A 23,443-nucleotide genomic window follows, 5' to 3' on the forward strand; every position below is an offset into this window, starting at 1 on the left:
ACTCACAGATATAGAGAACCAACTAGTGGTTACCAGTGGGAAGAGGGAAGGGGGGGCAAGATGGGGTAGTGGATTAAGAGGTACAAACTTCTATGTATAAAATAAATAAGCTACAAGGATATATTGTATAGCACAGGGAATATAGCCAATATTTTATAATAATTTTAAATGGAATATAATCTATAAAAATACTGACTCACTATGCTGTACACCTGAAACTAACAGTATATTGTAAATCTTCAATTAAATAAAAAGGAAAAGTGATTCAGAATAAATCTTTGGAAGTACAAGGTAAGATATGACCCTCATCGGATATTCTTCACGCTTTGCCCAAGGCCATGGCGGTGCAGACATTGAGAACTTGTTTCTCCTCAGTCCCCCTCCCATCCACACCTGAGGAGTCATGGTGGTGACAGAAGCAGGGCCAGGACACAGGAGGTGGGGCTTTAGGTGCTGGTTGCATGCTGACATGACATATGATTTTTATTTGGAGAAACCTCAAAACAGGAAATGAAAAGGGTAGATGCAGCGGGGTCTAAATAGGTAAGAGATTTGTGGTAGGGAGTGGACTGTGGCAAAGAGGACCTGAATTTATCTGGAGAAGCCGGAAATGGACGGAAATGAGCATTTGTTAATTTCAGTGTGTTCACGCATAAAATGTTTATAGCGTCCCCCTTGAGACCCAGACACAGTGCTGGACACCAGGGATACACAGATTAATAAAACATGGTCTTTCTGTCAAAGAGTTGGCACCCGAGTGGGGAAGGTGGGGATGTAAGCAGTGAAGCGTCTGAAGCAGCCATGGTACAAGGTACAAAGGTGGACCCCAGCAGGAATCGCCCAGCCCTGCCGGCGAGGGTCAGGGACCGGCTCCTGGGTTCGGTACACGCGCTTAGAGTGCGGCAATGACCCCTGTCCAACGTGAACACTCATCTCAAATGGCTCGAAACTTAAATATCGTATTGTTGAAAATCTGACCGTGATCCGACTTCAGGGGTTAAATATTTAATTGGTGATGCGCAGATTAAAATGTGTACACGTTGAAGCACTGCGAAGAAAAGCACTGGATGCGAGAGGACCAAGTGAGAGGGAAACGAGGCAGTGGGACCCCGCGGCTCCAGGTCTCTCCGGGCAGAGTAAGCTCACACACACCCAGTGTAACCCGAGCCCGGCCCCTCCTCCCCCGCGCGCGCCTGGGCCAGCCGGGCAGGTCAGGGCGGTGCGCTCTGAGTCACCGGAATCTAGGTGGGGCGAGCGCCTCGCCCCCGAGGCCTGCCCCGAGCCGCGTCCTCCTGGAGCCGCCTCCCCGAGGCCTCCTCCCTTTTGTCGCGCTGCCGGCGCTCTAGGGTCACTCTCCGCCGGCGTCCGAGCCCCACGCGCTCCTCTCCTCTCCACCACCGCCGTCGAGATGCTGGCCTGCGGCCTGGCCTGCGAGCGCTGCAGGTGGATCCTGCCCCTGCTCCTGTTCAGCGCCATCATTTTCGACATCATCGCGTTGGCCGGCCGCGGATGGCTACAGTTGAGCGGTACCGAAGAGCACTCCTCGCTGTGGCGGCGGTGTACCCTCGACGGCACATGCGACAGCCTCATGAAATTTGGTGAGTGCCGCCGCCTCCGTGAAGTCCTCCGGGCGGCTGCTGGGCGAGCGCCGGCGCCCTGGGAGTGCGGAAGTCGCCCTATGAGAATGGACTAAACAGGGTCGAGAAGGGACTGAACAGGGTCGGGGGTAATGGGTGATTCAACAAATCTCTCTTTAGAGCCTAGGTTCATACATCCGACCCGAGCAAAATAAAGCAGTAGCAGCTTTCCGTGTCCAAAATCAGGCTCGACACTGGAAGAAAATGGCCCTAGTTCAAGCTACGTTTATTCGTAGGGTCTGTTGGTACAGCAAAAGACGATTTCAGCCATTTGAAAAGGGTTTGATGAGTAAATGTAATGAACAAAGTATATTTTCTTGGAGACCTACTGAAATTTCTTCCCATTCCGCCACCTATTTTATATCTTAAAATATGAAATATGCCTTATATTTTAAAATGTAAGTATTTAAAATGCGTACCTTCCCTAATGTTGCTGTATTATTCGTTTAACTTGAACTAAGTGAAAGCAGCTCTTCTTCCTTTAAAAAAGGCCTTTAAATCAAAGTTTCAGCAGGGAAGATTTCAGTAGATACTGCAGTGTTTAATGCTGCAGGCTAATTCTTGTTAGAGGGAGTGTCTTTTGGGCTTAGGCCTGGCATTGCAGTTTAGAAAACTTTATTTTAATCTGATTTGAAATCTAAAAAGCAAACACATCTTCTACACCAGCGAAATGAAGCAGAGTTGACAATTTAATATACTGCAGATAGAGTATTTTATTTTTCCAGCATGGAGGAAGCCTCAGGGACTACCTGTTACTATTACGCGGGACTGGAGAGGAGCTTGCTCTGGGCCGGTACCACCCCCTGCTTTCTCGTAGATGGGAAGAACAGCCGGGGTCTATCGTGATTAGCATTGTGTGAGGGGTTCGGGAGAGGAGGGTTTAAGTATGAGAATAATCAGAAGCTTAAAGTCAACTACTACTGAATGGAGCCTTACCAACTGAGTTTAATAGTTTAAAACTGAGAAAGAAGGCTACCCTGCTTTTTTTCCCCATTCTCTGCTAGGACCTTTGACTTGCCCCGCACCTCCAAAGTGGCCCAGGGCTTCAAACCAAACTCTGTTTATTTCTGGGACCCTGTATCAGGGGCTTGGTGCTTTATCGTATCTACCGTGGAATTATTTGGAAGTTCTCCCCAAAAATTTACTCCCCAAAGGAGGCATGGTTCTCCTTAGCAGGTAATAAAATGTAAAGACTAAATGGAATTCCTACTTTCCTTAAAGTCTGTGTTTTTCCTCTCTTAAAGCGCAAAGAGTACACCTGCCAGGGTTTGTATTACCCCAAGTCTTTTAGGTTTTCGAAGGGAATTAATTTCTTTGAAATAATGTGTCTCTATCTTCTGGTTAAAATGCAACAGAGTTCAGTATCTTGTAGGGGATTTAATAGACTTGCTTAAAACAGGTGTGTTTTTAAACAGACTTTGATAATCGTATCTCACTGCAAAGACTAATACAGACCCAAAGAATATTCAGCGATCCTGCGCATATGAATTAAGGAGGTTAGTGTGCCGCGGGGAGAAGGGTGCAGGCAGAGCCTAGATCAGCACTATTGCTGGGACGTGATCTGGCCTGCACAGCTCTGGCTGTGACCACAGCCCTCTTGTGAAAAATACACAATGCAGTTTTTATTTTTCTTGATTTGCAGGATGAACTCACCTTCCTAGGGTGTGGCTCTTCTAACCTCAGGCTGATAGAGTGCTTTGATATAGAAGGGAGTAAGCAGGTTTTGTTTCTGTTTTCTAATTTTTCTAATTTTTTAATTAGACAGGAGTCTAAAGCATTAACTTTTTTTAATCGTAGAGAAAAGACAGATCCAGTCAGTGTACAGTTGATGTTTCAATTTGATATAGAAATTGGTCTTTAGAAAAGTTCGGTTTTCCAAGTGAGCCTTGAGGAATCTAGTACTGCCTCTGTGATGCAGCTAGAATGATTTTCATAAGCGGTCGGTGGCTTTCACATTCCAATTTGGTTATTCTGGTGACCTTTGCAAAGATAGTCAAGTGCCAAGGATGTGTTAGACGTGGCTTTTGCTCAAGCCCTAGAATCAGATCATGACTCTAGCACCCACTGTCACTAGGTGACCTTGGGAAGAAGAAAACAGCTATGATTTCACCAGGAGAGGTCCATCCCAGGCTATTGAAGTCAAAGATGAGTTGGAGTGATTATTATACTTCCACTCTGTCTCCTGCCATGGACTGTTGGCTAGTTTTGCCTCACAGGTGTAGAAATTGTGTATTCCTATCCCGTAGGTTGATTATCTAGGCGTCTCTGAACTTTTGAGATTTTCAGATAGCTGCAGTTAGGCCTTGCCAAAAACAATATGTCCACGTGAGGTCATATTTTATCTAAAATACAGTAAGCAGTTTCCACACACTCCCACGTATGTACAAACACAACAAGGAATAAGGTTGATGGCTCTAGTTAAAATGATATCTCAATATTGAGAATTAAGTGTGTATAATCACTTTTTAAAAAATTCTTGCTATGTGCTAGAAAATAAACCTTGTGATTTACCACTGTAAACTACAGTATTAAGAAAGTATACCTGTTTATTACAAAGTGCTTCACTATCTCTTTTATTTGCTGGCATTTGTAACAATATGTTCATTTTGCTGGCAGGTATCAGCAATAATAAAATAATAGAGACTTTTTTATAAAGGTAAATAGTTCCATAGAATTATGTAAAAAGCAGAATGTTATATTCTTCACTGTCATTAATTTTTTTAAAAGAATTTCAGATTACCATATCACCTCATTTTTCCTCATCAATGAATCAAATTAAACACTGAATATTTTCTTTTACATAATAGTAACAACTAAATAAATACAAATTCTTGTTTGAATTTTTTAAAAAGTCATGGTTTCTAGTCCTCAAAATTGGAAAAGAAAACTTTAGATTTAAACATTGAAATGATCATTCAAATTTCATGTATAAAGAAAATGCAAAGTTAGGACTTCCCTGGTGGCACAGTGGTTAAGAATCCGCCTGCCAATGCAGGGGACACGGGTTCGAGCCCTGGTCCGGGAAGATCCCACATGCCGCGGAGCAACTAAGCCCGTGGGCCACAACTACAGAAGCCTGCGTGCCTAGAGCCCGTGCTCCACAGCAAGAGAAGCCACGGCAATGAGAAGCCTGCGTACTGCAACTAGAGAGAAAGCCTGCGCACAGCAACGAAGACCCAACGCAGCCAAAAATAAATAAATAAAAGAAGATGCTAAATTAAATTTGAATCCATGTTCACAGATAGTATTTTTGCACTCCTGGCACCTTCTTTTACAGTTTTAAGAAAGAGTACATCAGGAGGATATTTTCAGCATCAGAGATGTAGATTTCAAGTCCTAAGCAAGCTCTGACTTGTCAGGGTAGAGACTAATGAAGATAAGTTTATGCATAAATTACAGGGACAGCTGAGATGAATTTACGCTCCAAGACTGACGGCGGGGAGTCAGTGTGGCAGCATTGGAGAGCCTTTGCCTTGGATCTGAACTCAGAAGTGCAGAGCCTCCTTTTTACCAAAGATACCACATTGAATGTTTTTTACATGAAATCAGACTTGGATAAGTCAAAGAATCAGGTTAATACAGGAAATATTTTTAGATCATCTAGCCCTATGGTTCTTAAATGTACGAGAAATGAGAAAAATATCAGTAAGTATGAAGTTAATAGTTTTACATTAGCCTAAATTCAACTTAAAGGAGTTCATTTTGAGATTATGTTCTTGTGGCTTTTTTGCAGAGGGGCAGGGTCACGTATTCAAATGCTCTTATTTTATGAAATTAGGCATTAGTAGATAGATTAATCTTTGTGGGCATGTGTTCACATTCGTACATAGTAACACAAAAAGTTGGCCACTCTCAATTGATTTTCATAATTAAAAAAATATATATGTTGATTTATAAAATCTAGACATCTAGGAACCAGTGATCTTGACCAGTTTACTCCACATTTGCTGCGCTTAGCACTACCAGAGAGCCTCAATTCCTGATTTGTCTTTTCTCCTTGTAAATGGCCAGAGACTCCTAGACTCTTAGATCTAGGAGGGATGAATAGTGCGCCTACTCAAGCTTTCTCCAAAGCCCACCTATCAGCATCGCCCACGGCTGATCTGAGCTTCTTCCCGTTGTTCAGCAACTTAATTTTCTCCACGATGCTATTTGTTTAAAAGTACCTCTCTTACACTGACAAGAGGTGAAATGTGCTTCTCTGTAAATTCTTCTTTCCAGCCTTCTTCCAACGGACAGATTTTCAAACATTTGAGGGTAGATTCCAAATTTGCTGCTAGTTATTTTGTCTGAGTTCACACAGAATTTCCAGTATTTTCCCATCTTCCCGTGTAGGATGGTTTCCCCACTCAGACTTTAAAAGAAGGCCATAAAGGGGTAAAGTTCCATAAAAACCAATGGGAAAGGGTTATCATCTGGCTCAGTTTCAGGGGAAAATGTAGAGCATGTAAAGAATCTCACACCTACTGTGGAATTTCTCCCCAGAGACCCCGGCATCATTCTTCCTTTAAGCCATTCCTTTCCTGCCTTCCAAACCTTCTGCAGAATCATTCTTCCTGTGTCGATTTTTTTGGAGGCTTTCCTGAGTCATCCTCCAGATTTTTGCTACTCGTGTGTTACAGACCAGCAGCATCAGTATTATCTGGGAGGTTACTGGATACTCAGCATCTCAGGCCCCACCTACTGAATTGGAATCTGTATTTTAACAAGGTCCCCAGGTGATTCGTGAGCACTTTTAAGTTTCAGAAGCACTGGCCTGTATTACTGCAGATCTCCTCATTGACTATGCAACAGTCTTTTTGAATATATCATCTACCCATGTTTATATTTATTTGTAGATAGCATCTTTTTTTTTGAACCTGGAGGATATATATATATATATATATATATATATATATTTTTTTTATTGGAGTATAATTGCTTTACAACGGTGTGTTAGTTTCTGCTTTATAACAAAGTGAATCAGCTATACATATACATATAGCCCCATATCTCCTCCCTCTTGCATCTCCCTCCCATCCTCCCTATCCCACCCCTCTAGGTGGTCACAAGATAGCATCTTTTTTATTTTTTCAATTATGGTCTTGTCCAGTTTTCAGTTCTGCTTGTGTATGACAATAAAGAACTTTATAGAAACAATAGGAAGGAATCTGACAAAATCTTGTATTAATGGGTAGGGCTTTCTGTATTGTTCATAGATGAATCCTTTGTTCTGGAAAGGAACCATCCTCTACTCTAGTTGGGTGACAATTTGGAATCTGCAGGGCACTGAGTAAGGGGCTAGGCCACAGACTGTTTTGGTCAATGTTTGGTGCCCACATGTAAAGCTACTGAAGAATGCAGCAAATCCATTAAGAGAAATACTAATTTGGGTTGAAAAAGTAATGACAGTCTCCAAAATGTCACCCACGATAGAGCAGTAGTGCTCGCCTTGTCTTAAAATAAAAGTTTATTTATTTTTTCTTTTCATAAACTTAACTTTGATTTACGGTTTCTAGCTTGATATTCAAGGTATTTATTTATTTTTACTTTTATTGCTCTTTTCTTCTCAGTCGATCTTACTGGTCTTTTCCCAGCTGTATTTGCCTTGTAACATCATGTTTTAGTATATAATCTCTGGGAAAACGTATAGCATTATCCCTCATACAAAAAACTTAAAAACATTTTTTAGAAGAAACTCAGAATTTCATTAGTAACCAGTGAATGGTTTCCATGTTGTTGACTTAATGTTGAACCTTTGCAAGCAATAGCAAAATCGGATAGGCCCTTCATTACCTAACTGGATCTTCAATGAATCTTATCTAAAAGTGGATTTATAATGTTGCTGGTTTCTTTGATAACATAAATTTCTTCAAGTGGTACTTAGAAAATAAACTTAGGACAGAATAAATTATATATATATATGAAACACCAAATTTATCTTCCCTTAAGGAAACAAAACAAAAAACAACATTCCTGCGCAGAAACTCTGTTTACCTGGAGTGCACATGCTTTTGTGGTCTCAATTCAGAGAAAGATAATTGACAATGACAGTCCTTCCCCAATCCCCTACACACACACACACACACACACACACACACACACACACACACATATTCTGCTTATTTGAATTTAATGATAGTATTTAATTGAATTTAATGATTGGCAGTAACCATGAAAAAAAATCTATAGAAATGAGACTATAATTGACCGTAGGTCACATACTGAAAGTTACACGCTCCTTTTTGGCAGTGCTGCAATCTGTTTTTACAAGGAAATTAATCATCTATCTTAGTTGTTCTCAGATTTTAGTATGGATGTAAGAAATACCAGTAAAATGTGGATTAGGAAAGGCAGAAATTTAGTGTATAAAATATTAATGAAGGACAGACTTGTCTTCAGAATAGATGAAGATGGACTGTCTTCAAAGACCTGAGGACCATCTGTTGATGTTGAATCATGAAACAAGTAGCTTCAAGATAAGTTTTACAAATTGATGTTTTTCCATTGAGGCTGGTAAATAGGGTACAATTTAGACCAAGGTATAATATAAAAATATATAGTTCCCAAAGGGTTGGGTAAATTTATAGATATTAGACTCATTCTGGGTGATTAAGGGAGACCAAAGGCACTTAGCCTACAGATTTATCTTAAGTTTTCAAAATGTATGTCATGGAGAATTGCCATGTTGTTAGTCTACATGGCTGTTGGTTCCCTTCTCAGGCAGAATATTGGGCTGGAAGGACCCTGCTCAGACCTGGTAGGATCCATCTCATCATCTTACAACAAAATAGTCATTGACATGAGGCAGCAGATTGCCTTCCTTGTTATCCATCAGTCAGGACCTTCAAAACCATGTCAAGATTTGTATCTTTTTTTTTTTTTTTTTTTTAGTTGATACCTCATTGTAATTTTTTTTTTTACATCTTTTTTGGAGTATAATTGCTTTACAATGGTGTGTTAGTTTCTGCTTTATAACAAAGTGAATCAGTTATACATATACATATGTTCCCATATCTCTTCCCTCTTGCGTCTCCCTCCCTCCCACCCTCCCTATCCTACCCCTCCAGGCGGTCACAAAGCACCGAGCTGATCTCCCTGTGCTATGCGGCCGCTTCCCACTAGCTATCTACCTTACGTTTGGTAGTGTATATATATCCATGCCCCTCTTTCTCTTTGTCACAGTTTACCCCTCCCCCTCCCCATATCCTCAAGTCCATTCTCTAGTAGGTCTGTATCTTTATTCCTGTCTTACCCCTAGGTTCTTCATGACATTATTTTTTTCTTAAATTCCATATATATGTGTTACCATACGGTATTTGTCTTTCTCTTTCTGACTTTCTTCACTCTGTATGACAGACTCTAGGTCTGTCCACCTCATTACAAATAGCTCAATTTCGTTTCTTTTTATGGCTGAGTAATATTCCATTGTATATATGTGCCACCTCTTAAATGATAGTTAAGTGAATCAGTGTGGGTGTTTCCACTCTCAAGGAGCAGGTTTTACACGTTCTACTTCCAAGGCAGCCTTTCTCCAGACAGACTGTTTCTTAACTTTCCATTTTGATTTTCTTTAGACTCAGCATTTTAAATAAGATGCTAATTGAGTTGATTTAACATAACATAGGAAAATTTCTTAAAATGATCTGTTCATATTTACATTCACCTGTTGGTTTTAGGTTAGGTGAATTGGCTTACTATTTCTTTTATTTAATTCCTTTCAAGTACCTGAAACTAAATGTAAATTACACCTCAGCGGTAATGTCAGCGGAAGCAGTAATAGCAATAATCTAACTTTGTATTAATCTTCCTCAAATAAACAGGCAAAATGATTGATGTTACTCTTTATAGCAACATCATACATAATTTATTTAGCTATACTTTAAAAACCTTAATCTGTGATTGTCAAAGTTTGATTACTAAATATGTTCCCTGTTAGGATGCTTCTCCTGTTTTTATTGAAAACTCACATTCTGCTATACAACTGATCTTCCTGTTTGCATTCCTCTGTATGGCTTATATAGCTGTGTTGCCTTTTCATTGAACAGTTTCAAACATGTGAAGTCACCTTAAAAGGAAAACTCAGTGTCTGCTTATTGGAATTTAATGATTTTATTTAATTGAATTTAATGATTGGCAGTAGCCATGCAAAAATCTACAGACATGAGACTGTAACTGACAGTGGGTTACATACTGAAAGTTACATGCTCCAGCTATTTTTATAAGAAGATTAATCATCTCTCTTAGTTGGTCTCAAACTTTAGTATAAATGTAAGAAATACCAGTAAAATGCAGATTCCTTTCCAACTCTGATTCAGTATGTCTGGAGGGATGTGTAGGAATCCATACTTTTTTTTTTTTTTTTTTTTTTTTTGCGGTACGCGGGCCTCTCACTGTTGTGGCCTCTCCCTTTGCGGACGACAGACTCTGGACGCGCAGGCTCAGCGGCCATGGCTCACGGGCCCAGCCGCTCCGCGGCACGTGGGATCTTCCCGGACCGGGGTACGACCCCGCGTCCCCTGCATCGGCAGGCGGACTCTCAACCACTGTGCCACCAGGGAAGCCCGGAATCCATACTTTTTATAAGCACCACTGATGATTTTGAGTCAGTGGTTTATGGGCTGGACTTCGAGATGGTATGATTAATTAATGTTCTTTCCAAAGCATGGTCCGTTTCCTCTGGAAAGTTACCTTACTCGAAGGACAAGGCAAAAGTGAGAAAAGAGACTTAATCTCACATTTTGGCTTTATCCATGTCTATTTTAAAATAAAACATTTCTATTTTACCTTGGTCTTACTGATCTCACGGGAAGAGAGCAAGACGTGGAGGAAAGTAATAAAAATTATAAACATATAACTAGGCCCACTCAGGTACTGTCATGACGCCATCCTGACCAGTGCCACTAAGGGGTAATCTGTGTGAAAACATGGTATTTGAGCATGTAAAAAACATTGAGCATGTGTCGTTTCCTTAATTACCTATTATACCCCAGTCATCCCTGAATGTAGATGAAGATTTCGAGGGAGTGTGGAGGCTAGAGAAGGGAACAGAGGAGCTCAGCCCAGGTTTGTCTCTGACAGTTGAAGATGTAAACATGCAGTGGAGAACTGAGGAAGAGTCTTCATGTGACAGTGTAGAACCTTGAGAACGTTGAATAAAGTGAAAACTTGAGGTACTGGAAAAAGTCATCGGAATACACGAGGACATTTTTGAACAGAGAGGGCTGGAGAATTAATAGCTCCATGACTTTTCACACAAGAGCTCTCATCCTCACCGTAATCTTGAAAGAAGGCATTTTAGCCTTGGTTAACAGAGGAGCAGACTGACAGTGGCTAATAGGTAATAGAGGCAGGGTATACACGAGGGCAAGCTGGCTCCCAAGCCCTTGTTCTTTCTGCTAGTCCTTAACTTTGTCTAACACTGACCAGTCCAATGACCCCAAATTAAGTCAGGATTTGTTTGCCAGCCAAGCTCGGTTAAAGCTGGAGTAAAACCAGTGCCGAGATACACGCAGCTCTCCTTTTCAAATGCAATAAAGAAAAATAGGTTAAGGGTGCATGTTCATCCATTAATGAATGAGTGGGTAAACATAGTGTGGGCTATCCATACAATAGAATAATTATTGGTCATAAAAAGGAATGCAGGGCTTCCCTGGTGGCGCGGTGGTTGAGAGTCCGCCTGCCGATGCAGGGGACACGGGTTCGTGCCCCGGTCCGGGAAAATCCCACATGCCGCAGAACGGCTGGGCCCGTGAGCCATGGCTGCTGAGCCTGCGCGTCCGGAGCCTGTGCTCTGCAACGGGAGAGGCCACAACAGTGAGAGGCCCGCGTACCACAAAAAAAAACAAACAAAAAGCAAAAAACAAACAGAAAAGCAGTCCTAATCCATGCTGTTCCAACATGGGTGAACCTTGAAGACATTATGCTAAGTGAAAGCGTAAGACAGTCACAAAGGCCACATAGTATATAATTCCGTTTATATGAAATGTCCAGAATAAGCAAATTTATAGAGACAGAAAGTAGATCAGAAGGTGAAGGAAGCGGGGAGGAGAAGGGCACTGCTAACGGACGTGGGGTTTCTCTTTGGGGTGATGAAAATTTTGGAATTGAAAGCGGTGATGGTTGCACAACCCTGTGAATGGAGTGAAAACTACAGAATTGTATGCTTTAAATGGATGAATTTTCTAGTATGTAACTTATATCTTAAAAAAAAAGAAAAAAGAGTCCTGTTCTGGATTCAGACAGTCTGGAAATCAAACTTGGCTGCCAGCTGTGTGGCTCTGGGCAGGTTATCTGGACTCTCCAAGGCTTAGTATAATCTCACTTCTAAAATAGAAATGATAACAGAGTGTGAACCTTAAAAAGTTATTGTGAGGATTCAGGTTGCTAAGGCACGTTGGGTTCTCAGCCCAGTGCCTGGCACAGAGCGATTACTTCCTACATGTCAGTTACTACCTCTAGAGAGAAGGTTGTGTGGGAAGAGATTTTACAAATCAGTGCAGTTTGAACAATAAGAATGATTGGCTGGAATCCTTAGCTTGGGAGTCATGACTCTTCTCTTCCCACAGGGGCAGAGCAGAATGACCCAGGGCTAGAGCTGCCCATGTAGATCTTCAAATCTAGAACTCAATTTCCACCTCATCCTTATTGTTTTTAGGGCCCATGTCAATAATTGAGAATTACTGTGCAATAAATTCTGAATACTTCACAAGTTAAAATTTAGAAATGTTGTTTGCACCTAAACGTGTTATAAAAAGCACAGCTAGCTACTTTACAATTAAATTGTTTTATTTTATATCTCTGTCTGGTCATACGTACTATGAGTTTTCAGTAATTATTTTTGCATGGGACCAAACCTTAATATGGAAAAAAGACCCTTTTAAAGGTATTTGAAACAGTTCCTGAAGAGATTGTAATTTGGATTGTTCCATAGTAAAAATGTTGTTTATTGTGGTCATGTTATAGTAGAACTTGAGCGACTCTGTTAAATATACCTGTTTATATGCCAGTTTATTAAATGAGATACAGTTTGATGTAGTTTACTTTTCATTTCGGAGGTATAAACATTTGCCCCAAAACTGAGGGGATAAGGCATTACTGCATATCAGTATGTTAATGTCCTACCTATGAATCGCCTATTCTTCCCTTAAAATATGGAGATGCTTAAGTATTGTCTAAAGAAAATCTGTTCTTCCACCCAAATACAATTAGTAGAAAGAAAAAAAAAACCCCATTGATGCTTTGATAAGTAACTTTTAAATTTGGCTTGTCTGTCTTACTAATTGCTGTTTCTTTCTTATAGCGTGGGGAAAGGCAGCTGCCGCCATGCTCCTCTGTGGCTTCATCATCCTGGTGATCTCTTTCATCCTCTCTTTCTTTGCCCTCTGCGGATCCCAAATGCTTGTCTTCCTGAGAATGATTGGAAGCCTCCTGGCCCTGGCTGGTAAGACTGTGCGCCAGCAATCCTTTCTTCCTCTCTGCAGGGGACATCAATATAATAATGTCCACGCCACAAAGAAGATCTCTGACAATACAGCTCCTGATCTGTTCTCGGAAAATGTGTCACCAAAGGCAGAAGTAACAGAGGAGAGATGTATTTTAAGAGCTGGATCCCTTTTATCCTCTGCCTGAGACAGCGTTCCATGTCCCCCATCCAAGTGAGGAAGGTTGTCACTCTACCTGCTGGTATCTCTCGTAGATGACCCCATGCCCTTGACACCCCTGCCCCGAGGGACCAGGGCTGGAAGTGCAGTGTCTCCATAGTGGTCCCAGGCTGGCCTCCCATGAGCCCCATGCCTGAGGGGACTGGAATGTCCCTGAACCATTGCACTTGTTGAAGGCGTTCTGCAGTCCTAGGATGTGGTGGGTCACAGAAGGGTTTTCTGCAGTGGGATGGGGGATCTGGGAGGGGCCAGATCTGGAATTGCCTCTTTGCAGCTTAGAGCCAGGGTTGGGGGATGGGAAACTTAGTTATGCAGCTGGGTGGGGCTTGGAGAGAACATTTATTAAGGGAATATCAGAACTAGCAAGAATCTAGAGGCAAGAATTATTTGAAATTTTAGGTGGGCACCTGGCAGTAGGGAAGTCTGCCAAAGGAGCAGGACCCCAGCCACAGAGCTGGATTTAGATGCAAATCTGGATTTCCTGAGGAGGGGAAAGAAGAAGAAGATGCTGATAAGGGCAAACTGAGGCGGCCATAGTCCATTTCTCAAGCTACTAACTTAGGCTCATGGAACAAATGCCGAAGTCCAGCCACAGACCTGGGGTATAAATACAAAGTGAGCATATGGTTTCGGAAACAAGTCAGAAGCCTTGTAACTAGAGGGGTCCATAGGATCAAGCCTGAACCTGAGTGGGACTGCTGTGCGCAGGGTTCCCTGAGTACAAAGAAGGTGATGGCAGGATCTAGGGCAGGATAAGTGAGGAGCAAAAAGGCCCTGGCTGGGAGGAAGGAGGTAGCCTCCGAGAACCAGCCAGTGCAGGTCTAACCGTCCCCTGTACATTTAAACATGTCTCTTGATTCAAAATAAAGTTTACTCGAGTGTTCCTCATGTTTCAAACTTTGCTTTTGGAATAATATTTTAGAATCAGAAATGGCTAGGAATCACAAAACATATGAAGAATCTTGTTGAATCCCCCCTCCACTTTTATTTGGTGTTTTGTAGTTCAAATTTACAAGACCTTATCAAAGAAACAATTTGATGTAGCTTCCTATCACATGTCTTAGAAGACTAGGTAGATGCCTATATAAATCACCATTAGAAATAACACTATGACATTAACGTTCATTGAAGAATCCTTTATGACCCATCAATTCCACTTCTAGGTATATATCCAAAAGAACCAAAAGCAGGGATTTGAATAGGTACTTGTACATCCATGTTCATAGCAGCATTATTCACAATAGCCAAAAGGTGGAAACAACCCAAGTGTTCAGCAGCAGATAAATATATAAACAAAAGGTAGTCTATACCTACAATGGAATATCATTCAGCCATAAAAAGGAATGAAATTTTGATGTGAGCTACAACATGGACGGACCTTGAAAACGTTATGCTGAAAGAAATAAGGTAGATACAGAAGGACGAATATTTTATGATTTCACTTGTATGAAGTACCTGGAATAGGCAAATTCACAGAGACAGAAAGTCGATTGGAGGTTACCAGCAGCCGAGGGGAGGGGGTAACGGGTACATGTTGTGGATGTTGAAAATGTTTTAGGTGTGGATAGTGGTGATGATTACACAACATTGTGAATGTATTTAATGCCACTGAATCGAACACTTAGCAAATGGCTAAAATGATAAATATTATGTTGAGTATATTTTACCAAAATTAAAAGAAATCGTAGTAAAACTCTTCTGTCCACCTTAACATTAAAACATTTAAGATCTAGTAATCGCCATCTCTAGCTAACAGGCTTGCAGGAGTTATTGTAAAAAAAACTCGTTCTGGTGAGTTTCGATAGATAAACAGCTGAACTGTCCTGCTTAACCCCGTGTTCTCATCTTACAATTTAATTCTCCTCTTCTTCAAAGTTGGACAAGTGGAATGGGAAATGTTTAATAGAAAAATAAAAAGCCTAGAGATCTCAATACATTTTTAGTGGTAATAATGTTGAATAAGCCCTACTTGATTTTTAAGATATATTTCATAACAATTCTTTTTAATGTGATGTATATTATTGGGTTAAAATCAGAATAACTGAACACCAATACAATTTAGATTTTGTAAAAATTGATCCAAACCATTACAAGAACTTTATGTGATGAACCAAAATGGGTAAATAACAATGTTTAACATTTATCATTAGGCATATTAGAGAAAAATGCAGAGAAGTGTTCCTTTTGTGTCATACACAATGATTTGCAGAAAATGACAAACTTAACTAGTGAGAGTTTGTTATTTAAACTAGACAGAAAGTGGGACTTCCCTCGTGGTCCAGTGGGTAAGACTCTGAACTCCCCGTGCAGGGGGCCCGAGCTTGATCCTTGGTGGGGGAACTAGATCCCACATGCGTGCCGCAACTAAGAGTTCACATGTTGCAACTAAGAAGACCATATGCCACAACTAAGAGTCTGCATGCCACAACTGAAAAAAAACAAAAAAAAAGATCCTGCATGCCTCAACTAAGACCTGGTGCAGCCAAAATAAATAAATAAATAAATATTTAAAAATAAATAAATAAAGTAGACAGGAACCAGAGAAATATTTAAGATCTGCACTAAGATTGCCTTTCATAAGTTGCCAAAGAAGAACATTTTAAGTTGGGAAATAGAAGCAACAAATCAAGATGTGGAAACATCTACAGCCTTTCTAGTAATTAAAAAAAAAAAAAAGAAAACTAGTTAAGGGTATATCTGTGGAGCTAGTAGAAAAAAATTAAGGTGAAAGAAAGGTGGTGGCGAGGACTGTTGACTCCCTGACGTACTCCTGGGAGTTCAGCCAGCTGATCCCTCTTTGTGAAGAGTAGCGTCTGAGTGTCACAGAGCTAAAATCTGCTTATACCCAAAGTCATGGCAATGCATATACTAAATACTAGGTAAAAATTGCATAGCATAGCATAGCATGTGTATACTCATTAGAGCTTTATAGAATTATGCATGTTCATTGAAAAAGACTACAAAGTAGATTTAATAAATTCCTTTTATTTTTAAGCAATGTAAATTGTTAATACATGATTAATAATAATTGTAACAATGTGACTCATATCAAAGAGTTTAGAAATTTTTTTGACATATGTTTTCCTTCCCGTATCTTCCCTTTCACTTTTTTTTTTTTTTTTTTTTTTGCGGTACGCGGGCCTCTCACTGTTGTGGCCTCTCCCGTTGCGGAGCACAGGCTCCGGACGCGCAGGCTCAGCGGCCATGGCTCACGGGCCAGCCGCTCCGCGGCATGTGGGATCTTCTCGGACCAGGGCACGAACCCGTGTCCCCTGCATCAGCAGGCGGACTCTCAACCACTGCGCCACCAGGGAAGCCCCCCCTTTCACTTTTTAAAGCACTGTGGTTATTCCCCTCTTTTGCTTCTATTTCCCCAGAGGCTGGAATGCTCTTCTTCCTCTCCTCCATCTCTTCATTTCTATTTATTCTTCAGATTCCCCCTTCCTCTGCAGGCTTTTCTCCTGATTCTCCCATTGATCATTTGCATCATTGATTCATTGTTTTATTTAGTCATTTATTTATTGAATGAATATTCCTCTATCTGTGTCTGTGTGTGCATACACAGACATATGTATATGTACATATGTTTTATTTTGCTAACAGTGATAATATTAACTTATGTTTGGCACAGGAAAAGCAAAGATGAAAAAGTAGGCTCTCCTCTACCCTCTTGCTTCCTATTGCACACCACAATTCAGCACGTTTTACTTTAGTATGTATAATGCTTACATAGGTACATGAATCTCTAATTTTCTGTCTGTATTTCATATACTCAGTATTCTACTCAGCCAGGTATCTCTGACACACAATATTCAGTCATCTTTTTTGGCTTATGATTAACTAGACTCCCCCAGCCCCTTTTATCAGCATTATTTAGGTGGATTTAATACTTATTTTAAGGCAAAAATGTTGTGGAAGAGGAAATAATCTGTTGTTACCATGCATTCATTCATTCATACATTCATACTTTGTATTTTTTTTTTCCTTCCTTTTAGCTGTGTTCCAGATCATCGCCCTGGTAATTTACCCTGTGAAGTACAACGAGACCTTTAACTTGGCTGACAGCCCTGGTGGCATCTACATCTATGACTGGGCCTACGGCTTTGGGTGGGCGGCCACAATTATCCTGATTGGCTGTGCCTTCTTCTTCTGTTGCCTCCCCAACTATGCAGATGACCTGCTGGGCAATGCCAAGCCGAGGTACTTCTACACATCTCCCTAAGGTGAGGAATGAGCAGAAGAACATCACTGCTGCTGAGATGGACTCCAGAGAAAGAAACTGTTTCCCCCGGATTACTCTGAACCTATGTTTGGGGCAGTGTTCATATCATTAAACTATAGTCAAAGTGCTACAATACTTTGGGAGAGGATATTTCTTAAATAGTTTTAGAGTTTCATATTCATCTTTTATCTGTGATTTGTAGAGTTAAACAAGACTTACTTCTTTTAACTAATTACCTAATTATTAATATGCCAGTGTTTCCTTATATCTAGCCATACCATTTATATTGCATTTGTAAAAGAATATGAGAAGGAAACTTACGTAATTTATAAGGTAAAAATGAGAAGGCTTCAGAGATTTGAGTAATCTGATCAGGTTTCTGTTTTTCCCAGATGGAATGAACGGGGTCTATTAAGGACTTAAGGAGAAGAGGAAGATACTGGTAAAAATTGCCAGTGACCAAATATTCTAAAAGAAATGCAAAAAATAAATATTTTTTCAAACCTTCAGCTATTTAAAGAAGCCATATCATTTCCTAAACGCATATCATTTGTGAGGATTTCTAATTAACATCATGAATAACTGATTTGGGGCTAAGCTTCCCGTTAACTTGATATGGCATCTAGGAAAGTATTCTTTCATAGCCAAAGCCTGTTGCAGTAGTAAGACCTCCTTAAGTAGTGAAATCTTAAGATGAAATTTTCTCTTTTAAAGTGGTTTGTAGGGTTGGGGTGTGGTAAAGTGCTACTAATAATTCTGCGCTGTTTGGTGTCTATATGTTCTAGACTAGGGTAGACTGGATTAAAAGGTGGATTGGTCTAATTCTTCGTAACCTCTAGGTGGGATTAGGTTGTTTAGTAAACCATTAGGAGGGCCATTCCCATCACAAAAGTAACATGAAAACAGCCTAAAGAGAAGAAATGGCTTGAATTTTTCGCCTTAGGCTTGACCAGGCTCTAATCGTGTAGACACAGCTTCTGATAGATTGCAGCTGTAATCAAAAACTCAAATACGGTTAAAAACCTGGTTTCCCTTGGTAAACAGATTAAAAATATCTGAGGTAAAACATGCAACAGGAGAATTCAGGGATGTGGGATTTCTCTGAATGGCAAATATGATATATCACATGGATTTTTTTTTAATATTTGTACTTATGTAATGAAAACCAATTCATTTTATGTATCAAATTATTATAAGTTGTAAAAATAAGCAGTTGCAGTTTTCATTATGAATTTTTCCCAATAAACCAGGTGTTCTAATCTTGTATCTAGTTTGCAGTTTTTTTGGTTTTGCTTCTCAGCCCCCCCCCCCCATTCTGAGGAAGGGAATTTCTTTTTTAACATCTTTATTGGAGTATAATTGCTTTACAATGTTATGTTGGTTTCTGCTGTATAACAAAGTGAATCAGCTATACATATACATATATCTCCATATCCCCTCCCTCTTGCGTCTCCCTCTCACCCTCCCTATCCCACCCCTCTAGGTGGTCACAAAGCACCGAGCTGATCTCCCTGTGCTATGTGGCTGCTTCCCACTAGCTATCTATTTTACGTTTGGTAGTGTATATATGTCCATGCCACTCTCTCACTTCGTCCCAGCTTACCCTTCCCCCTCCCCGTGTCCTCAAGTCCATTCTCTACATCTGCGTCCTTATTCCTGTCCTACCCCTAGGTTCTTCAGAACCATTTTTTCCCCCTTAGATTCTATATATATGTGTTAGCATACGGTATTTGTTTTTCTCTTTCTGACTTACTTCACTCTGTATGACACACTCTAGGTCCATCCACCTCACTACAAATAACTCAATTTCCTTTTTTTATGGCTGAGTAATATTCCATTGTATATATGTGCCACATCTTCTTTATCCATTCATCTGTCAGTGGACACTCAGGTTGCTTCCATGTCCTGGCTATTGTAAATAGAGCTGCAGTGAACATTGTGGTACATGACTCTTTTTGAATTATGGTTTTCTCAGGGTCTATGCCCCGTAGTGGGATTGCTGGGTCGTATGGTAGTTCTATTTTTAGTTTCTTAAGGAACCTCCGTACTGTTCTCCATAGTGGCTGTGTCAGTTTACATTCCCACCAACAGTGCAAGAGGGTTCCCTTTTCTCCACACCCTCTCCAGCATTTATTGTTTGTAGATTTTTTGATCATGGCCATTCTGACCGGTGTGAGGTGATACCTCATTGTAGTTTTGATTTGCATTTCTCTAATGATTAGTGATGTTGAGCATCCTTTCATGTGTTTGTTGGCCATCTGTATATCTTCTTTGGAGAAATGTCTATTTAGGTCTTCTGCCCATTTTTGGATTGGGTTGTTTGTTTTTTTGATATTGAGCAGCGTGAGCTGCTTGTAAATTTTGGAGATTAATCCTTTGTCAGTTGCTTCATTTGCAAATATTTTCTCCCATTCGGAGGGTTGTCTTTTCGTCTTGTTTATGGTTTCCTTTGCTGTGCAAAAGCATTTAAGTTTCGTTAGGTCCCATTTGTTTATTTTTGTTTTTATTTCCATTACTCTAGGAGGTGGGTCAAAAAGGATCTTGCTGTGATTTATGTCACAGAGTGTTCTGCCTATGTTTTCCTCTAAGTTTTATAGTGTCTGGCCTTACATCTAGGTCTTTAATCCATTTGAGTTTATTTTTTATATGGTGTTAGGGAGTGTTCTAATTTCATTCCTTTACATGTAGCTGTCTAGTTTTCCCAGCACCACTTATTGAAGAGGCTGTCTTTTCTCCATTGTATATTCTTGCCTCCTTTATCAAAGATAAGGTGACCATATGTGTGTGGGTTTATCTCTGGGCTTTCTATCCTGTTCCATTGATCTATATTTCTGTTTTTGTGCCAGTACCATACTGTCTTAATTACTGTAGCTTTGTAGTATAGTCTGAAGTCCGGGAGCCTGATTCCTCCAGCTCTGTTTTTCTGTCTCAAGATTGCTTTGGCTATTCGGGGTCTTTTATGTTTCCATACAAATTGTGAAATTTTTTGTTTTAGTTCTGTGAAAAATGTCATTGGTAGTTTCATAGGGATTGCATTGAATCTGTAGATTGCTTTTCTCAGGGTCTATGCCCAGTAGTGGGGTAGTAAGAACATTGGATAAAATGAAAAGTTGCTTTTATCATTTTCAAGTTTTAAGGGTCCTGCTCATTTTAGGTGAGCATTAAAAAAACAATTTTTGAATGAACTTTAATGGTTTCTAGTAATCTGCTCCCTGAACTTCTTCCTCAGTGACCAATACCCAGGACACAGATATCAAATAGTATTTATCCAGTGCTGTCACCAGAGGGAATGGACCAAGAGCTTTCTGGTAGGTCAGGACACCCGGGAACATCAGTGTGGTTTAGTTGGTGGTTCTTGTATCTTCCGTGGCACAGCTTCCCGCTTGAGATGGGATCTTCTTCCATTCAGGTCATGGGACTGCAAGCAGTCTCTTTACTTCTTTTCCTCTTGTCCATCTTCCATTTGCCGGTTGATCGTTTTTTTTTCCCACGATGGCTCGTAGGTGAATTCTCCTCTGGTGTATATAAATGTGAAGAAGGGTTGCATAGTAGCATGGTGGGAGAAACGATATTTCTTCTTAGTGCTTCTGTTGGCCAGTTGGTCCTTGGCAGTGACTTTTTCTTCTGTGCATTTCAAAATTTGAGGTGAACGTTTCTCATCATAAATCCACAAGGATCTGGTCTGGGTGACTGTTTACACCAAAATTAAAACAAACAAAAAAAAAACACCAGGGTTTGAAGTGATCATTAACAATGTTTAAAATGCCATCTTTTAAAATAATTGCATAGCTAATTCAAGAAGATAATGGATATCTAGAGATTCAGAAACTGGGTCTCCCATTAGACATGAAAATGACTCTCAGATACAGGTGCTCTAAAGCAAGCACTTTTGTCTTTGGATTTTTTTCCCTTCCAACTCTCTTCTTCCCCTCCTAAACAAGTAACACACTAGATCCTAATGATGCACATTTAGGAAAAATACAGCTTCCTGGAATCCATGGTCTGTACTAACAGAAACATTTCTGCTGGAATGTTTGTGACAAAGACAGAGGAAGCATCATTACTTCGGTTAAAATGTTCCGCTTCTTTCAGCCTTGTTCCAGCATAGAGATCCTCCATTCCTTGTTAGTTCATGTTCATTAGGACAGAAACCTTTCTGTCATAAACAGAGCAGGAGAATTCCAGGGAATTCAGGAAAGTAATGGAGAATTTGACTGAGAAGCCATCTGAGGACTAACGATGCATTGCATGAGATTTCCCATGATTAAACCAAGCTGGTTTCTAGCTCTGTAATTATATTGAGTCCCCAACCTTTAAACAAGCAGTTCTAGGTTCCCAAACAATTATCTCACGCTCCCACTGTAAGTAGTCAGGTATGCCAAATGCCATTTGCCACTGAATGTAACAAAGAGGTAATGTGTCTAGGACTTTGGGGTCTCACACAAAGTAACTGTGGAGTGCAATTACTTTTAGCTTCAAAACCATACGTTGCAGGGCTGACATTAAAGTTTGATAGGCTCTCCTTCCTTAAGAGAATCAAAACAATAGAAAAATATAGTCATAATAACCTCATTAGGTTGATTTTTGCTACAAACGCCTGATGACAGTCCTATTAATATAATAAACACAAATGCTGAATCGACTTCTGTTGTTTTCCTAGGAAGACCTGAAAAGGGCATATTTGAGTCTCATCCCATTGTTGGCTCTTGCTAGCTATGCAGGAGTCTATAGCTTGAGCGGTTTACCACCCCATGTGTTTCATAACCTCATCTGTAAAATGATTGCAGTGATCCTTTTCCTTCAGAATTCTCTGATTCAGTGTGTTTGTATGTGCAGCTGCTCATTATTAATTTACTCAAATATTGTTGGGCAAAGGAAAAATGGTAAAGTAATGCTATTTTTTGGTGTGTTTTTTCAAGTTGATTTTCATAACTAGAGACAATGACTAACATCTTTTTAATACTGTGATGGAATTTTTTTCTTTAATTGAAAATTAAAGAATATTCATTTCATTGGAAGATCTACTAAGTAAGTGTATATAGACTCTATTATGAGCATAAGGAGCCCTGAAGCCTAGAAGAAAATCTTTATATTCCACGGAGCTTCTGATTCAAGATGGCGGAATGGACTCTATTTAATAATCACTTCTGACCAGGATAGAAAAAAGTGTAGAATAGTAAACAAGTGCCAGAGGAAATAAATCATAACCAAAGAGGGATGTTATCAGCTGACCACAGATTCTGTCAAATTTCTGGAAGACGAAAAATGAGTGACATTGTCAACATAGCACTGGAGCTGCCACCCAGCATAAACTCAAGCTGGCCGTCAGGCAAGTAACAGCTGTGCTGCTTGATAAGTGCCAAGCTTGACGCTGGCAGGGAAAAGTAGGACTGGGAAAGGAGGAGGGTGTAAATCAGGGGGATTAGTTAGAGGTCTGCCCCATGAGGAGTTCACCAGTTGGCCTGGCCTCCCATGCCCCCACCAGGCTGCCACCTGAAACTTAGAGTGGAAGAACCCAAAGATGATGGTCATGCTTCCTAAGTAGCATGCTCTAAGTGCTTCCCATGTACTAACCCATGTAAACCTGGCCTAGACCCTCTGATATGAACTTAATGATCTTAATTGTTCAGAGAAGAAATGGAAGCACAGGAATGTGAAGTAATTTTCTCAAGGTCAGACAGCTAGTAAATAACAACGGTAATTATATATACAAAACACACCGTGTTGCGGTACAGTTGTTTTTTTTTTTTTTTTTTTTTGCGGTCCGCGGGCCTCTCACTGTTGTGGCCTCTCCCGTTGCGGAGCACAGGCTCCGGACGCGCAGGCTCAGCGGCCATGGCTCACGGGCCCAGCCGCTCCGCCGCATGTGGGATCTTCCCGGACCGGGGCACGAACCCGTGTCCCCTGCATCGGCAGGCGGACTCTCAACCACTGCGCCACCA

At 40.5% G+C, this 23,443-nt stretch overlaps 1 protein-coding gene across 2 annotated transcripts; it reads left to right on the forward strand.

Moving 5' to 3' along the window:
- The first annotated feature begins 1,319 nt into the window (after nt 1-1,319).
- On the forward strand, nt 1,320-18,765 carry PERP (p53 apoptosis effector related to PMP22). Of its 2 annotated transcripts, XM_060167730.1 has the most exons (4): nt 1,320-1,598; nt 12,919-13,059; nt 17,275-17,502; nt 17,894-18,765. In XM_060167730.1, the coding sequence occupies exons 1-3, from the start codon at nt 1,409-1,411 to the stop codon at nt 17,499-17,501; spliced, it is 558 nt and encodes a 185-aa protein (XP_060023713.1). In that variant the 5' UTR covers nt 1,320-1,408; the 3' UTR covers nt 17,502; nt 17,894-18,765. The 2 variants fall into 2 exon arrangements, with proteins under 2 accessions (XP_060023713.1, XP_060023712.1); XM_060167729.1 differs by having other exon boundaries at nt 1,322-1,598; nt 17,275-18,765.
- The last annotated feature ends 4,678 nt before the right edge of the window (nt 18,766-23,443 follow it).

Source organism: Lagenorhynchus albirostris, chromosome 12 (genome assembly GCF_949774975.1).
Source record: "Lagenorhynchus albirostris chromosome 12, mLagAlb1.1, whole genome shotgun sequence".
Taxonomy (NCBI): domain Eukaryota; kingdom Metazoa; phylum Chordata; class Mammalia; order Artiodactyla; family Delphinidae; genus Lagenorhynchus; species Lagenorhynchus albirostris.

Bases quoted from the DNA above. Each gene is read 5' to 3' on its own strand.
- PERP (XM_060167730.1), top strand. From the start codon at position 1,409: ATGCTGGCCTGCGGCCTGGCCTGCGAGCGCTGCAGGTGGATCCTGCCC. The intron at 1,599-12,918 runs GTGAGTGCCGCC...TCTTTCTTATAG, and splicing joins CGACAGCCTCATGAAATTTG to CGTGGGGAAAGGCAGCTGCC. The intron at 13,060-17,274 runs GTAAGACTGTGC...CCTTCCTTTTAG, and splicing joins AAGCCTCCTGGCCCTGGCTG to CTGTGTTCCAGATCATCGCC.